At 41.2% G+C, this 19509-nt stretch overlaps 1 protein-coding gene across 1 annotated transcript in view; it reads right to left on the minus strand.

Moving 5' to 3' along the window:
- Positions 1 to 242: 242 nt before the first annotated feature.
- Positions 243 to 19509, minus strand: part of BEND7 (BEN domain containing 7) — an 87487-nt gene continuing 68220 nt past the window's right edge. The window contains exons 5-8 of the mRNA XM_088468922.1: positions 13543 to 13808; positions 10819 to 11044; positions 8392 to 8517; positions 243 to 2966 (exon numbers count right to left, since the gene is read on the minus strand). Of these exons, the coding sequence (XP_088325048.1) occupies positions 2896 to 2966; positions 8392 to 8517; positions 10819 to 11044; positions 13543 to 13808 (689 nt within the window). The 3' untranslated portion in view covers positions 243 to 2895. The remainder of the gene's footprint in view (positions 2967 to 8391; positions 8518 to 10818; positions 11045 to 13542; positions 13809 to 19509) is intronic.

Here is a 19509-nt window from a genome sequence, read left to right on the forward strand (position 1 = left end):
GTGGCATTCCCATTACTTAAGTATCCGGACCCAGGTGCCCTCCGTAGATGCTCCTCAGTAGGGCTCACAGTACACAGCTCATAACAGCGGCACTCTGGTATAAAGCATGACACAGACGCAGGAGTATATGCCAAAGTTTCTATTCTTTAATGCATCATCATCGTAAGATGATGCTTTAAAGCATAGAAACGTTGGCATACTACCCCTGCGCCTGTGGCATGCTTTATACCAGAGTGCCGCTGTTACACACTGTGTGGATATATATATATATTAACTTAAACTTCCAGTTCATGTGCTTTATTATATATTATATATATATACACACACACAGTTACACGCATACTCGCACACATATAAAAAGATATGTATATCTAGCTGTGTTGGGTTATCTGCCTAAGTCAGCTTAGCTAATAACAACGACAAGGGCGAGTGAAATGGTGCCTGTCAGCTCTGCTCTGTTACAGTCTTGCGAGATTATGACTAGAAATCTCGCGAGTCTGTACTGCAATGAAGCTTCGTGGCGGGCACTGTAACAAAACAGATGAGCCTCCGAAGAGGACCAGAGGGGAGACAGCTAAATGCTGTACTCCGAATTCTGGTTAATAGTTGTGGGGGCAGTGTGTGTAGGACCTCTATGGTTGGGGCTGGCCGGGGCAACTGCCCCTGTCTCCCCACAGGTAATCTGGATCCGGCTCTGTTCTCATGTACTATATGTACGTCGGCATTGTTTACACGAGCATAAGACAACTGCAGGGGATAAACACCTTGAGTAGTGCCCACATGCACAAAGGATTATTTGATATGTTTAAAATTATAGTCAAGAGAGCTCAATTATAGGGGCATTTCACAGGGCATGGGCACAGGGCCTCTTCTCTCTGAAATAGGACTTGAGATTTACATGTCTTTATGGGTGACAGTAATCAGGCCTAGGCCGACACCTTTTATTTGAATGCCTTTTGAACATTGGTAAGTGAGTTTTTCTCAGAAGGTTTATCCCTCCCCCCTGCTGTTTGTTTGTCCACCTTTTTCTTTCTTTCCTTCCCCTCTATCCATCACAACTTCAGTCCTAAAATATGACATTTAATTGTTTATTTATTTGAGTTGTCACTCAATATATTGTCTTGTCATCTTTTTTTCTGTTATTACTTTAACTAATCGGATCAATATATGTAAGTCTTATTGTTCCCTTCTTATGTATTTTATTGTGATGATTGTGATGTATATTTTTGAAATGTCTCAAGAAAGTGTTTTATAAGAATAAAAAAAATAAGAAAGAATGCCTTTTGTACCTTAGTAGAGTGCATTTATAAGTAAAACTCTATCCATGTCCTTGTACATAGCCAATGTATTGATTCAGATTAGGTAAGCTTTTTTACTAGGGTTTGCCAGGTATGGAAAACTGAGAACAGTGATTTTTTTTCTTCTCTTGTATGTGCTCTGCCAGTCCTGTTCATGCATGGTATTCTAATAAATTCTATTCATTAAAAAAAGAAACGAAAAAGTAAAGCGCATTGAGTGCAAGATGGTATGTACCATAAAAAAAAGACATCCCAATGTACAATAGGGACACAAGTTACAGTCATAATGCCCCCTCACTGTCAATATGTATTCAAGATATAAGATTGTAATGAGAAGAACATTTTTAAAAGTTTAAATTAGTAAAGGGGTGTTCCTAAAGTATGCTGGTCTTAAAGTGAGATTTTTACTGTTTCCACCATTTGCATGTCGAGCTACATTACCGCAAAAGCAGACACAGAACACTTTTACGTTGACAATTCCCAAACGTGGCCACTCACATGTGCATCAGTGGGCCACATTTTATCCGGTGGTCAGTTAATGTCTCAGAAAGCAGAAGCAAAACTTTCACAAGAACCCCACATAAAACAAAGAAAAACTGTAATGCTGAATAGTAAATGCTATATATTACCTGACATGATGAACAGTTGCATTATCGGTAAACAGCAAAATGGTTGCATCTATTTTCATATATGTGATTGGTACCTGGTGACCATAAACACTAATCAGACAACCCCCAGCATTGTCTTGGTTGGGACCATATGTCACACCCCTCTTGCTCAATGGTATAAAATTGCAGAAGACTCCTTGACATAGAAGTCTGCAATACAACTGGGTGGCTCACATCTGGCTTTACTAGGGGCAGTGTGGTTACAGTATTGTGTTAAAGGACAAACGAGCAGCTTGCATCTGATGTGCACTCCCTGTGTTTTTTTGTATGGTATCCATAAATGTTATGTGATGAAATTTCCCATTCCTTGTGAAAATTTAGCTTTTGGCTTTAAGTATAGAATACATCTGATATACCTGCCTAAATAATAACATCATATGGTTTTCTAGTACAATAATAGTGAAATTCTTCAATACTTTAACAATGCAATATATTCTGGGTTCTAGTAACATAATGCAAACTGATTCTACATTTTACTCAGTGAAAAGAAAGATGCTTGCTAACTAGTTTCATTCTGCAACTATCGAATGTAACCATAGTAAATAAAACATAACTGGGAGACTCCACAATTTGTCACAGTAAGTGTAGGGGAATCTGACCTGAACTAATTCACTTCATATGTACCACACTACTTGACCCATGACTCCTACTAGAAGCTAAGTGCTTTAACAGTTTCATGAACGCAAATAGATTTCCTTAATTTTCAGGAATGCTTTTTTACCAAAAGCACATTATTAATACCACTAGTGAACTAGCCACTAAACAGGGTTTCTGTACATGACCACACTCTCCAGTCTGTTAGTGGTATTCCCCATAGTTATATCTTTCCTGATAAAAACAAAATAAACTCTGCAGAAAGTGACAGGGATTTTAGCCACAAAGGTGACAACACAAAGTTCTGGTTGCAATGTCTTCTGGGCGGTTGTTCTTCATACTTGTAGCTTAAAGCCTGCCTTAGAATGAAGCCACATGTCATCATCAGTGGTTTGAAGAGCATTTCCTGCAGAAAAAGTACAAGGCTGTAGTTTATATGCTGGCACATTGTAAGCAGTCAAACACACAGTAAAAGCCCTGTATTATGTGAAGACTTTCACTCACGAGATCCATTGCTCCTGTCCTCCTTGTGGGCAGTTATATGGAAGCAGGTATCCGTATGGTAGATAGACAGTAACTACTGTAGATACACAGTCAATAGAGAGACACCAGAAGGTAGACATTTAATAGGTCGACAGGGTCAAAATGTCAACATGCAAATGGTCGACATGTTTTTCATGATTTTTAGGGTTAGGCACTTGGATTAGGCTGCGGAAAGGGAGGGTTAGGAATAGGCACTAGAGGAAGGGTTTGGCACCAGGGGGAGGGTAGGACTAGCATAAAAAAAACCCACAAAAACATGTGTCGACCTTTTCTGTGTCAACCATTTGCATGCCGACCTTTAGCCCTGTCAACTTAAGTCCATATCAACCATTTATATGTCCAACTTTTGACGCTGTGGACCTTTTGTCCCTTTGTTAATTTTTTACTTTCTGGTGTCTACCTACTGATTGTCTATCCAGTTACTGTCTATCTATCAATCCACACCTAGAGAGCCATGTTTACTCCAAAGTATGCAACTTCTTTGACCTTTACAATAACAGGCACAGACTCCTTTGAGGCAAGCCTCATCAACTAGTTGATGATGATGATTGCCACACAGTTGCTATACATACAACTGTATGCTAAACTTAAGGTTGAACATATCTTACAATGCCTAAACAGGACAACCTGGAATAAAGGATGTTAAAAAAGCCTCTAATAGTTTTTGAGATAATAACAATTGGAGTTGCTTAAATAAGAAAAGTAAATTAGGGTTAAAATTCAAGTATAACAGAAGTGATAATTATGAATTACAAATTGCCATTTGTTACTTTATTCTACTATATGACAGGAGTGTCAGAGTGTCACAACCCATCACAGTTCACATCCTCCTCAGTTAAATTATGTTTAACAGATTATCCGTTACTCATCCAACATCTGTGGAATGCATACAACATAAATCCAGGTGTCACTTTGCTAATTATGAATTCCAAATCTGAAGTATGTATCATTCTCTGAGGATTATAATCAGACAGTCAGGGATAACTAGCTCGTAAATGGAGGCACCACTGCTAGTATCTACTAGATTGATGGGTCACAAAACAGCTGATCAGACATATCTTTGGATATTTAAAAAGAAAGCAGAACCATAGACAATGTCCACTTTTGAGAAATAAACTGTAGTTTTTAAATAAGTAAGCAGGCATGTCCAATCCCTCCCATCATGCCTATATTGCTGTGGTGAGACGTCAATGAATGCTTTTCAGATGTTTTTTGAGCCATGACATAGCAGTCCAGTATAGTAAACACCACCAGTGATATTCTGCAATCCAAGCTGGCTTTAAAGTGGTTAAAGGGTATGACTGGGCTTGCACACAGTGTGAAAGTTTGAAATCTAATGCCATGTGTGGATAAAACAGTCTTTTCATTCAAAACACTATTGTATTAATTTGCACTACAAATGGAAAACCCCTAATTGCCTTTGCACTTCTGAGATGTAATATTATAAATCTCCCTGGAAGACCAGTAAAACTACTTATTTACATAAATTATTCTATAGACTATAAATATAAAGCCTGTATGTTACTAAGCTAAATAACATTTGATATAAATATCAAGGATCTGCCCTGTTAGAGAAAGTATACATTGCTTTGGTGGGTGGTGCGTCTCTATCTTGCACCTAGAAAACTCAGAAATTAGAATTTGTGTACTTGTTCCCTAGGTAATGGAAATGCTTTCTACATATTGATAAAGTCATATACCAGTGATATCATCAGTGGCGTAACTAGGGCAGGGCGAGCGGGGTGCGTGCCCTGGGCGCCATTGGACCGGCGGTGCGGGGGGGATGGGGGGGCACGCCGCCGGCCACGGTACCGGCCCGCCCGTCCTAGTTAGCCAGTGTAGCACCGACCGCAATGAGTGCAGTCAGAGCTACACATTTAGACAGGACCGGCGCTAGGCTTCCATGCCCGGTCCTGTGCTGCACACCTGAGCCCGTTCCCTCCCCCTGAGCGCTTGCCCAATATCGCTAGGAGGCAGGCTCAGGCTGTGCATAACACACGCATCGCCGCCAGCGCTGGCGGCGATGCGTGTGTTAAACAGCAGCCAATGAGAGTCAGATAGACTCTCATTGACTGCTGCAGCACCCACTGCAAGAGCCGGGCTTCCGTCCGGCTCCTGCAGTGGATAATGGGACAGACGTCATGACGTCTGTCCCATAATGCTGAGCGCGCCAGCCCGCGAGGACTGGCGGGCGGCGGCGGAAGCGGCGTCGCGGACCGGAGCAGCAGCAGCGTGGATTCAGGTAAGTATATTTTTAGATATATATATATTTTTTTAACCTATCTGCACTACTGGGGGCACAATGGGGGAGGGGGGTGGCTACTACTGGGAGTACCTCTACTGGGGGTGGGGGCACAACGGGGGAGGGGGGTGGCTACTACTGGGAGGACCTCTACTGGGGGTGGGGGCACAACGGGGGAGGGGTGGCTACTACTGGGGGCACCATTATTGGGAGGACCTCTACTGGGGGGGGGCTACTACTGGGGGCACTTAATCGGGAGGGGGAACCGCTACTGGGGACTACTACTTGGGGGGGGGAACTACCACTGGGGGCATTATAAAAGGGGCCTACTACTAAAAGCACTGCACTCGGGGGACCACTACTGGGGGCAATAATAGGAAGGGCTACTACAGGGGGCAGTGGATAGGGGGATCACTACTGGGTGCCTTCATAAGGGGGCCACTACTGGGAAAACTGCATGTGGGGCCTACTGCTGGGGGCACTATATAAAGTGCACTGCATAGGGGGGAGGGACTACTACTGGGGGCACCATATAAAGGGCACTGCATAAGGGGGAACACTACATGGGGCACTGCATTTGGGGGGCCACTACTGGGGGTACTGAGTAAGGGGAACTAATTGGGGGCTGTATAAGGGGGACCACTACTGGGGATACTGTATAAGGGGCACTACTATGGGCCTGCATAAGAGGGACCACAACTGCATACTGGGGGTACTGTATAAGGGGTACTACTGGGGTTAAGGTGCATATGGATAGGAATGTTCAGTGTGAAAATAAAGGGGTGTGTCATGTTGACACACTCCATTTTTAAGTGACCACGCCCATTTTTTTTACGCGCGCGCACATCGGGGGAGAGGGGGGGGCTCCCTTTTCAAATTTGCCCTGGGCTCCAAATACCCTAGTTACACCACTGGATATCATAGCGACCATAACTGACATACTATATCAGAACTTAAGCCTACATCAGATTCACTTTAAAATCTGTACAGTAGTTATAAAAATGGCTAACACAAAGTAATGGTAAGAGACAGGAGGAAATAATTTATATCCTTTTTAACAAACTGTTACCCAAATCTTCTACTTCAGTAAAAAAAAGTAGAGTGACACTGAAAACTATACTTTATCTTTGTGCATCACTTTTGAAAGTATAGTTTGTTCTATCTTTTAAAATTTTAATAAATTGGTCCTAGAAAAGAAAATCACATAATAATGTAGTGATATTATTGAAATAAAGCAATTCAAAATAATTATATTACTTTGTGCTGTATTCTCTTGCATTCATTAGGCAACTTTGAGAAAACTACATATTTGTTACAGAAACGTGTTAGATAAATACACCGATTAGCCATAACATTAAAACCAGACAATTGAAGTGATTAACATTGATTATCTCATTACAATGGCACCTTCCAAGGAGTGGGATACATTAGGCAGCAAGTGAACACTCAGTTCTTTAAGTTGATGTGCTAGAAGCCGGAACAAAGGGTAAGTGTAAGGATCTCAGCAATTTTGACAAGGGCCACATTGTGATGGCTAGACGACTGGGTCAGAGCATCTTCAAAACGACAGGTCTTGTCGGATTGTTCCTGGTATGCAGTTGTTAGTGCCTACCAAAATTGGTCCAAGGAAGGACAAGACAACAGGGTCATGGGCCCTCAAGGTTCTATGAGGCACGTGGGGAGCGAGAACTAGCCCATCTAGTACTATCCCACAGAAGAGTTACTGTAGCACAAATTGCTTAAAAAGTTAATGCTGGCTATGATAGAAAGGTAAGCAAATCAATCCTTAAACAGGTGCGCAGTTTACTTGGGTTTCCAAGGCAGCCCTCCTTTCTTACAAGGGACACCACATCCCTTCAAAGATACAGCATAAACAATTAAAAGAAGGTGGTGGCGCCAAGGAAGCCCAAAGGTGAATTTAAAAACAAATTTAATCACACAAATAAAATACATGAAAATTAATCTTCCGTTCAAAAAGTAGCAGCCAATGGTACCAATGAATAAATAAATAAATAAATAGTATAGCTGCCAATGAAGTCTCTCACCCTCCTTAGGAGATTGCGGTGGACTGGTGTAGCGCTAAGGTCCCGGGTATCAAACCACGGCACCACCTGGACAGCCTTACTGTTTGATGCCATTGGGATTTGACTGCCATTTCGACTATTATTCACCCATTTTTGAATATTTTTGCGGTGGTGCCGTGGTGATGTCTGGGGTTGCTTATTAGCCAAGGGAGTGGGCTCATCTAAGAACACAGCCATGAATAAAGAATGGTACCAAAACATCCTCCAAGAGCAACTTCTCCCAACCATCCAAGAACAGTTTGGTGAGGAACAATGCCTTTTCCAGCATGATGGAGCACCTTGCCATAAGGCAATAGTGATAACTAAGTGGCTCGGGGAACAAAACATCGAAATTTTGGGTCCATGACCAGGAAACTCCCCAGACCTTAATCCCATTGAGAACTTGTGGTCAATCCTCAAGAGGCGGGTGGACAAACAAAAGCCACAAATTCTGACAAACTGATTAGGCCAGAATGGGCAGACATCAGTCAGTATGTGGACCAGAAGTTGACTGACAGCATGCCAGGGCGAATTGCAGAGGTCTTGAAAAGAAGGGTCAACACTGCAAATATTAACTCTTTGCATGAACTTAATGTAATTGTCAATAAAAGCCTTGTAATTTTACTTCAGTATTCCATAGTAATATCTGACAAAAAGGTCTAAAAACACTGAAGCAGCAAACTTTTTGAAAACCATTTCTTGTCATTCTCAAAACTTTTGGCCATGACTGTACAGGATACCTTCAGTGGTCGTATGGAGTCCATGCCTTGATGGGTCAGAGCTGTTTTGGCGGTATGAGGGGGACCTACACAATATTAGGCAGGTGGGTTTAATGTTATGGCTGATAGGTGTACTGTATATATTTAGGGTAGTGAGAAACTGACACTTAGTAGCAAGATTTAGAGAAAAATAGTGCATATAAATCTGTTAATATAGATAATTTAAATATGTGCTGATATATACGATGTTGACCGGTAGCTTACCTAGATCACTGCCTCTTTTTAATCTTCTCCTGGCGAGTTTGATTTGATCCTGAAGTATTTGTACCCAGTGTCTTGGTCCAGGAACCTTTTCCACATTGTTAGCAGTGCAATATTTTTCTGTGAATACTAATAAGAAGGAAATCACAGAGGCAACTTTATAAAAAAAGTACTATAGATTGCAGGAAAATAATCTCTTGTGAGAGATGGCTGAGATGTACCATTGCTTCGAATAAGTGTGTTTATAAAAACGGCATTAATCATATCTGTCTATAGCTCCTCCAATTGCTGAATACACAAAATGGTAATGGAGACCTCAATTGCTCTGCAGAGATGTGCCTGGGCAACCCTGTATGATCCTGCTAATACAGAACCGCATAGACCAAGCAGAGTACAGCACATGGATACCGACTGTAATGTGGACTGCACAGAACAGATATACAACGCATACTTGCTTCTCTTATCTATCTGCTTATTTCACTGTAGGTAAATAGAAAAACAACCTAGCATTTTGAATTTAATATGTAAAGAGGACAGATGACCATTCTTCAACAATAAATTGATACATACAGCTATACTGCCGTCTTTCTATATCCCTCTATCCAATTTAAGCATTATAATATAAGGAACAACAGCCATCAGTAAGAAGGGAAGATAAATGAAATTAGATAAAACTGCGCAAACATGAGCAATATAAAAATGTAACCAGCGTTATTCCAAAGTGATACCTTAGGTCACAGGTGCTCAGACTTGGTCTTCAGGACCTCAAACAGTGCATGTTTTCCAGGTCTCCTCACAGAATCACAAATGAAATATTTATCTCCACCTGTAGACTTTTTCAAATGTGTCAGTGAATAATAACTACACCTGTACACCTGCTGGGTGACCTGGAAAACGTGACATGTTTGGGGTCCTGAGGACTGAGTTTGAGAACCACTGCCTTAGGTAAACCCTACTTCTAAGCTGTGTTTTGAGGAGAAATGAAAAGTCTCATGATTATAACCTAATCAGGATAATTAAAGGAATAAGGGTTTATTCTGTGTCACACGCAGGTCCGAATGTGGCTGGATTCTAAATGCAAATGGATTGCAAACAAAATCCTATAGTGACTATACGCACATGCTAATGTGTGCACATCTATGCAATCACACCGCCTACACAAGAGCAGACATCATCATTATCATCAGCACTTACATCTACCCCATGCTAGGTGCAGGGGAGCCATCTGAATTTGTCATCGAGAAAGCTTAGGTATAACTCAGAATAGTAACTGATCTTGGCTACATGCCCACAACACACTATGAAACACTCACAAGATGGTTCACTTGCATGTGTTCGCATCCCAGTAACCACAAAGAAACGCCCATGTAGTGGCTGGGATCTGAGCGACTCTGAATCTTGATGGCAAAGATGCGTATGAAACCAGGTGTGCAGCAAATGAAAAATCTCTACATGCGGCCACATACGAAGTGAAAAGGCTGGAACGCCTTTGTCTCAATTGTGGCCAAATTAATTTTCACTGATAGGAAGGCTCCCATGCCTTTCACTGTGGTAAATCACAGGTAGACTCATATTCAACAATAAAAAATTAAAATACAAAATTATTAAAGTCAAACAATTGTAAAATAAATTAGAGAATTTTATATTAATTCCACAGCAGATGTAGTTGAAATTAGTGGATACGTTCTTCATTGCAGTTTGACCCTAATGGCCTGGGTAGATAAGTGCACTTATCTTTGACCTAGCAACATTATCTTTTCCATATATCTAACATGGGACAAGGACCACTTCCTAACAGGTTTATATATTACTGTGTAATGGAGATCTGTAAATTTGTGAAGTGCTGCATACCCTGTTAGGTTTAGGCACTAAGGGGGGAGGGTTAGGTTTAGGCACGAAGGAGGGGGACTTAAGGTGGGTACACACCTGACATCTGTGTCTTGCTGCGGGTCCCGGCGACCAGGAGGTGTGTCCCGGCGGCGTCCCCTTCTTCGCAGCTGCTGCTGTGTGTGTGTACGGGCGGTCTGCAGACATATCTGTCCATCGGCTGTGCAGAACAGCCAATGCGATGTGTCGGTGAACGCCGACGTTCACCGACATATCGCGGGTACACACTGCCCGACGGGCAGCAGATACATTACCCGATTAATTGAGCGGCAAATGTATCTGTCAGGGTGTACCCAGCTTTAGGTTCAGGAACTAACGGGGAGGTTACCATAAGGGAGGGTTAGGGTTAGGGGGGGGAGGGTAAGTATACTTACCTGACCCCTGTCGGGATACCAACCATCGGGATGCCGCTTTCGGTAGTCTGACAGGAGGCATCCCGACAGCCGGCATATCATACTGATTCCAAGTGAACTTATACATTCTTATAAAGAACGGTACATATTATACTCTGGAAACGTCATAGGTATAAAATATAAGGCGTACCTTTTATTGCTCCAACAATATTTTGATCCAATCCTTGCCGGTTGTCGTTGAGTCCCCGCTTCCGCTTTCCATTGGGTAGCGATGTTGCCAAAGTTTTATCATCAAAAAAAGCACACACCAGTTTCCTAAAGAGCAGGCTCCCTGACCTCTTATAATTTGACAGTATGGAGTCCAGCTGGGATTTCGGCATGAAGACATCAAACCCTTCTGCCAATTGCACATTTGGCTACCAAACCAACACAAATATTGACATCAAAATGGCATCATGCCTATAAGTCATTGCATCATTTATCTCAGGTCATGCATTTACAGATTTCACTAGTAAGATTAATCTTCACATGTCATGAAAAACCAAGTACAATAATTATCACAACTTATTTTAGTAGATGACATGTGCAGATTTAATGTATTCATTGTTTTTGGGCAATTGCTTCCTACACAAAGTAGAAGAGCTTCATCAAAGATCATCTATAAGAATTACACTACAAGATGTATAAAAAACAAATAATAAGTTTACATGATAAAAGTTACAATGTAAAAATACATATGGTTTAATAATAAAACATAATAAACTTCATTTACTAAAGACAAAGTATATTAGGAAAAGATTAAGCCAGTGCATTTTAGGTGGTCTATTAAAATAAAGATTTAGCAAAATTGCAGATTTCCGGCAATTGAATATATAAACCCCCAGGTGTGTATCTGTAAGTGTTAGACATAAAGTGCAATGATTACTATTATTGACCTCTGATATGATCCATGGCAGCTGACACTGTAAAGATGTAAATATTTTGTCATTATTATCAACATATTTCCAGTGGCAATATAGTACCATCCCCATTGTGCCAGGGATGGCTGAGATTGAGAAGATGCTTGTAGACAAGTGAATGAAGCAAGAGCACTACATCAGCTGCTGCCCTGTTTGTATACGGTATGATAAAGGTATTTCCACAGTAAAATGTTGTCTTAGCAAAATACCCATTCTTGACAAAATCCCTTTTGGAGCCCAGGTAAGTGTTGACAGAAAGTTGCATACCTTAAATCAATACCGTTTGCTCTTACTTCCATGTGAGAGTAAGAGAAATGTATATTGAATAATAATTTTTTTGTCCCGATGTGACTGCACAGTCTTTAGATTACAACACATAGTTATTCTAACTGGTCTAACTTGACCAGTTTGTAGTCACGTTAGCAGTGCACGTCAGGCTTACCTGGACCTTTACAGCATGTTCAAAAGGGTTGTAGGGTTGTATGCCTAAGTGGGAACATTCAATGCCGTAGAGAACAGCCTCTGATTGGTTCACAACCAATAAGCTGCTGCCCTCTACAGCACTGAATGCTCCTACATCTTCAAAGGGGATGTAGTTATGAGACTGGCAGCCACGATGACGGCGGTCTCAATACCGACAGGGGTATCCCGACAAGGGACTTAAGATAGGCGTCAAAATACCAATGCCTATCTTAATCCCGACGCCGGAACGCTGAAGGACGCCAGCCTGAACAAGGTAAGTCCGGGGCCACCTTAGCGTTAGCCACGGGGGGGAGGGTCAGGTTTAGGGAGCATACTGGGGTTAGGTTTTTTTTTTGGGGGGGGTTTAGGCAACTCTGGGGGGGAGGGTTAGGCACTACTGGGGGGAGGAGTTAGGCACTAAGGGGGATGGGTTAAGTTTATGCATTAACAGGGAGAGCCAGGGTGCGGAGTGGGGAGGGTTAGGGTTAGGCTACAAAAAGGGAGGGTAAGGGACAGGGGGAGAAGGGTCAGGATGCCAACCATCGGGATGCTGTATTCTGTCAGGAGGCATCCCGACAGCCGCCATTACATACCCATTCCCTTCATAGCACTTTCAGCCGTAGGCTGTAATTCCAGTGTGTGGTACTTAATGCTGTAATGTTGTACAACGCTTTATTGCCCTAATAAATCAACAAAATATTCATTTTTAAAGTGTGATATAAACTAGATTGAAAGGTGGGTTCTGTCTTACAAGACCCAGTCTCACATGGAAGTAGGCAACAAAAACCTTATCAAATTAGATATTTAGTCCTTTAACTAGATGGTGTGATGGGATGTAGTCAGCATCCCAGTAGACGGGTTGCCAATGATCTAAATACCGGTGCTGGAATCCTGACAGCGTCGGGATTCCAGCTCCAGAATCCCGACAGCGTCTGAATCCCGGCTCCCTGAATCCTGACTGCGGGCATCTGGAAGGTAAGTGTCAGTGGTTTGGTTTAGGTACTAGGGGGAGGGTTAGGGTTAGGCACTAAGTGGGGAGGGTTAGGTTTAGGCACTAGGGGGAGGTTTAGGGTTAGGCACTAGGGGGGGGAGGTTAGATTCAGGCACCGGGGAGGGAGGGTTAGGGGTAAGGGTTAGGTGTAGGGACTTACCTCTCAGTGTCGGGATTGTGACTATCCGTATTCTGACAGCCGGCATCCCGACAGCTGGGATCCCATAACCAACCAACAAAATAGCAAAAAAAAAGTTTTACAGTGTCAGTGGAAGAAAAATATAATATTTCTGTGAGGATTTTGCCTAATAAAGACAATGCACCACAGAGTTAAGTAGCTTGTTATAAATGAATATCTTCACATTACATCATTTGAATAGCCACAGTGTTTCTGCAAAGGACAAATGCTAATGTTTGAACTTCGGTGAAATGAGGAGTCATATGAAACTCATTACAGTGCTCAAAGCTAAAGCAACTAATTAACCTTTGTATTGCAACTTACATCGGAGGATGTGGCGTTGACAACAATGCCAAATCCTGGCAAATGAACCTCCTCTTTCTTGACATGATCGGCTTGTGACAGGCTGGAGGGCCTTTCTGGAAGCACCAGTGGCTTGTGTTCCCTCACACTCGCATTGTGTGCACTGTGCACAGGGGTGACAGGCGTATTTTTTGGAAGAATCCTTTTCTTCATTATTCTTTTCCTTGACAGAACAGTTTTCTGGGAGCAAATACATGACTGGGGAATCTGCTGTCGGCTTTGTGCAACTATACAAGCAAAAATATAAAAATTAAACGAAGGCCACCGTTTTAGGATACTGTAATAATTATAAAAGAGCAAATATGCATACATAACACTGGGTTTATATAATTCAAGGATCTACAGACAAATATTTTCCATTAAGTTAATACTTGGCTTTAATAGTCAGAGTTACACGTCACACAAAATACAACTGCAAATGAAAACAGTACCGAGGCTGACAACGGGGATGTATATGTGAGTCAGAGAATGAAGTGTCCTGCTTGTGAGAGATTATAGTCTAGAAGAAGCTGACAACAGAGTCAAAGATGACACCAATGTAGTAAGATTGAGGTATTGACATCTGTGAGGGACACTAGGAGGGAGTTTATGAAATAATGGTTTTCCAGGCAGGTTTGAAATGACAGCATATCGCTGCACATTGTGGGTGATTTTGCCCTGAAACCACCGGTTTTATTATCCTGTAGTTTTATGGATTAAAATGGAATTTTCTGGCGATGTGTGCCTAATTCATAACCCTTATTCACATGCAGTATAAGTCAAACCGAATGTGGTTTATGCAAAAACTAGCGCCATTCTATATAGGTGTCCAACCTAGGGATGACTGGGGCCAATGCCAAGCAGTATAGTGCCCAAGGTTTGTATGTACCAAAGAAAAAAAAAACTAAAATATGTGTCTCCTTTATAATAAAGATGTGTTCTCTTAAAATATATATGCCCCTTTTTAATAAATATACTGTGCTGACCTTTAGTTTAGTAAATACAGTATGTGCCCCCCTCTATTATTTTAATAAATACAATTTATTGTATTAATATAAATTGTACTGCTAGCATATTTTCTGCAGTGTACTGAGCTACTTAACTTTCATCTTCTTTCATTATCTTGCCTGCTCACAGTATCTTGCTTGGCACAACCACCTTTTTTTGAAGACGATTTTAATAACTGCAGGTTAATATATCCCGCGTTTTCTACTATTTTATGTAGACAAAACTAATTGGGGTGGCAAGTCGGTTTGAAAATTACACTTTTGCTCCAATACTCCAAACTCTAGTGAATCACTCAAAATTATGGTAAAAAAGGGATTTCAACAAAACACTGCTTAATAAATATCTCCACTAGAGGAGGGGCAGTAACAGTAGGAGAGGGGAAGATAATGAGCTCCATTTTGTGCATGTTGAGCTTTAGCTAGTTTTGGGATATCCATTTGGAGATGGCAGACAAACATTTGAACACATGTATTGAAGATCAGAAGAGCAAGTTGAATAGGACAGTAAGGTGCAGGCAAGCATTGGGGGATAAAGTGTAGAGGAGTTGGGAGGGAATGGGATTGAGAGGATGGGGAGAAGGAAAAGAGGAGTGTGAACATGTCTTCAGTAACAGAATAGAAAGAAGTTAAGGTGGGTGAGTGGAGGAGAAGGTGGGTGTAGGATGATAAACCTGGTAAGAGAAAAAATCTTGCTGGATGGTGTTGATTTTGTTTTGAAGTAGGTGGCAAGGTCATGAGCAAAGAGGGAAGAAGGAGTAAGTGGTGGAGGTAGGCAGAGAAGTATGATAAAGATGGTCAACAGGCAAAAGGGGTTGGTCAAATAGATGGATCTAAATTTTTGCTAGGGTGTGGGTGAGGTTGTAAGGTAAGGTAGAAGGAAATTAGGGTTTGGGAAGGCAGAGTTTGTGAAACTAGGGTGGTGCAGACGGGAGACCATGAGATCCAGGTGCATTATGATGGGTGGGAGATGATGTGCATTGGTGCAGATCACAAGAGGAAGTAAGCATGAAGATACAGCAAAATACAGGTAGGATTGTTAATGGAGATTTTGAAATCCGCCAGAATAATAGTGGGTAGGTCTGTAGAAAAATATATAAGAAATCTATGCAGCAAATATATGAACAAATTGGGAGACTGGGCCTGAGAACAGTAGATGGCAACACAGAGCTGGAGTGGAAAGATGTATGGCATCGACTATAAAGAAGGAGAAGGAGGGTTCAAGAGGATGAACCAGAGGACAGTAGGAAGCCTACTCTGAGTTTGAGAACCACTGTTTTAGATGCTTTAACAGAAAAACACAAGTAATCAAATTGTCTATAAGGAAGACTAAGAATATGTCTAAATCAAATAGAAGAGCCAATCCAGGTGCATAAAATCACAAATAAACCCATTTAAGCCTCTTGTAGACCTGTGTAAAACAATTAATGTTTCAAAAACGCATGGCTACAGGAAAGATCAAAGAACTGTCTACTAGTGCTATTTTAATGTGAACATCAGTATTTATTGTTTGTCTGCAGACATTTATTAAAGTTTGATGTTGTAAACTCTAATGTGAAGCACTTAATTTGTTTTAACTATGAAGGGGTTAAATTTGCAGGAGTGCAAGAACAATGAACCCTAAAATGAGTCAACTGTATGACTGAACAAGGTGCAGTGTTGTGAACAAGGTAATGGCAATGTTAACTACAGCGTAAACAGGATATGTGCTATAGTATGCAGACATGATTAACAGTTCAAACCTGTTTTTTGGAAATTGAGTATTTTATTTAAATGAACAAATGAACCATATTTATAATCGCTCAGTGCAAAATTACTTTGGCATGTAGGTCCAGCAATAAATAAAAGAAGCAGGACAACTCCTGACTATAAATTACAGCTTTCCAAGTATTTATAATTACTGTATATGAGTTAATTCAGTCCTAACTATGAGTCTATACTAATGAAATATTGTATATAATGAGTTCAGTTCATGCAGTCCTACTATGAGTCTATACTAATGAAATATTGTATATGATGTGTTCAGTTCATGCAGTCCTACTATGAGTCTATACTAATTAAATATATTCACATATAGGCTGGATGCTCACTGAGGATGCTAAGTGCAACTACACAAGTTATACAACTAAAACACCAGAATGGACATCGAGAATTAAGAATGAAGTCCATCTAAAAGCAATACCATTATACTCTGGAAACGAAGACTTCAAAGAAATATTGTGTCACTGATTTTAGAAGCACAACATTCATTCATTGAAACTTTACATCTCTCTGTACAAATCAATTTAAAGAGCTAGATTTGCTATAATAATCTGCAGCATAATACTTTGACTTATAGACTGATGCACACACAAATTGCACTAGTACACAGGTTCTCAAACTAGGTCCAACAGTGCATGTTTTCCAGGTCTCCACACAGAATCACAAGTGAAATAAATAGCCCCACCTGTGGATCTTTTAAAATGTGTCAGTGAGTAAGGAATAAACCTGTGCACCTGCTGGGTGACCTGGAAAATGTGAACTGTGTGGGGTCCTGAGGACAGAGTTTGAGAACCACTGCACTAGTGTCACAACAAAACTAGGGATGGAAGACCAGAGACTCTGTATTGAATATTTTGGATTAATATGGGATTGTTACTTGTGAATCGACACAGTGCGATTATTGTCGAGGAAAAATCATTCTTTTTATTTGTCAAGACGCTAATTTGCGCGGGTTGGGTACAGGATGCCGATGCTCGGGATCCTAGTAGTCAAAATCCTGATGCCGGCATCCCAACAGGGTTTGGATAACGACACCTTTTGGCAGGTATCCTAACCCTTGTCCTTTCCCTACCCCTAACCCTCCCAGTGCCTAAACCTAACCTCCCCACTAGTGCCTAAACCTAACCTGCACCCTAAACCTACTCCCCCCTAGTGCTCACCCCTTTCCCTCCCCCTACTGCCTACCCCTAACCCTCCCCCAAACCCCACTACTTACCTTCGGGATGCCGGCAGTTGGGATGCCGGGGCCAAAATTCTGACAGGTGTCAGGATTCCAGCGCCGGTGTTTTAAGCGCTGGCATCAGTGGCAAACGCAGGATTTCTAGAGGGGGTTTCCAAATTTTAGAGTGAGTGTGGTCAGTCCATGAAGAGGGAATAATTACCACTTATCCAGCTTTAATATGCATCATAGAAAGTGTATCATAATTCCAGTATATACAGGACCAGTGATCACAGTAAGCATTAAATGCGGCAGTAGGCCATCCTGCCTGAGCTGAATGTTTTTATTTTAGAAGTGGGCACCATTAAAGGGCATGGGCGCAAGTCCGGGAGTCTGGGGGGGCAGCAGAAGAACCTAGCACTGCCCTGGACATATACAGTATGTAAATATTGGACTCTATAGCAGTGCATCCCTAGCGGTGCATGTTTTCCAAATCCCCTAATTGGTGTACAGGTGTATTTATTACTGGCTGATTCATGTTAAAAGATCCACAGGTGGTGCTATTTATTTCATTTATGATACAAAGAAGAACATACAGCGCTACTAAAATTCCATTATATTACTATTTCTATTGCGGTCATGGTGTGGGCTGGGGAGGGAGGTTTCCAAGCAGACAGAAATCCCCCCTGCGTTTGCCTATGGGCATCCCACTTGGCAGGATTATGACCGCATGCCAATTTGCGCATATGTGACATAAAAATACTTCTCTGAGAGTGCAGACAATGGAAAAAGTGCACACAGTAAACAGGGCAGTTATCACCCCAGCTGATATATCGCACTGATTGGAAATCAGCCCAAGAGCAGACCCTGGATATCTATATTCTCGGTTATACTGATATCAGGCCCAACTTTATATAAGGCCAGCATGCTCCACAGTGCTTTACAGACACAGTAAGTGGCTGGGGATTTACTGCACCGCACACAGCATCTCTGACCAATCAATGTATATGTATGTAATGTAACTTATGACATCATAAAGATATCAATGTAGAGTGAGTCATTATGAAGTACCAACAATAAAATAAGGTAACTGCATAAATACATTTTATGTAAACTATAAAATACATGTCATTTAACAATGATGCTGATAAGCATGTATTGCAGTGTCTGACTGCAGTACAAATGAGATCCTACATTTATGTGTATGATGAGCATCTTGGGAGAATGCTGGAAGGCAGTGAGTACTCTATGGTGATTTACAAACATGGCTTATTGATAATTTTTGGCCAGCAGTGGAATAATATACACCCTTGAAAGTGTCTAGTCTCTAAAATATATATTGCCTGTTAAAATCTTATTAAATTATAGTTTCTATAAAAATTATAATTATGCTGTACTTTGATGACAAATATATTTTATGTACTGCAACAAGCTTCAACCGATAAATCACATTAATAGATAAATACAACTAACATAAGCACATAAAAACTAAACAATGCTCATATAGCGCAAATCTAAAGTAATGAGATTGCGGTCTAAAGCCGAGCTCTAGAGAAAATACCCAATGTTACCAGATCAGAATATAAGAAGTGAGATTCAAATATGCAATAATTTGTAGTTTATTGCAAGTAAAATAATAACAATGTAAATTAGAAGCATTTTTTTTATCACAATTAACTAGAAAATGTAGTTGTTGCAGTGTTTCCAGTGACTGTATGTGAAATGTAACTTACATGAATTTGCAATGCACATGCCCAGAAAAGGGGACATGCAAGTATGGCCAATGCAGAGTCCTAAGCATTTCGATCCCAAGTACAGACCAAAGTGGCGGAACTGGGTGGTAAGGAGGTGTTCTTACATACGCAAAGTTCAGCGAGTGTGTGTTTATGCGTATACAGGCTATGCAGAGCTGGACATAAGGGAATTCATGCATGTTTGGGGGCTTTTCTTTTGCACCAAGTATATGGCAGGTGCAAGTCTGCACTGATGATGCTCTAGTAGTAAACCTAGCATATGTGTAGATGA

This window comes from Taudactylus pleione, unplaced genomic scaffold (assembly GCF_031769625.1).
Source record: "Taudactylus pleione unplaced genomic scaffold, aTauple2 ptg000086l, whole genome shotgun sequence".
Classification (NCBI taxonomy): Eukaryota; Metazoa; Chordata; class Amphibia; order Anura; family Myobatrachidae; genus Taudactylus; species Taudactylus pleione.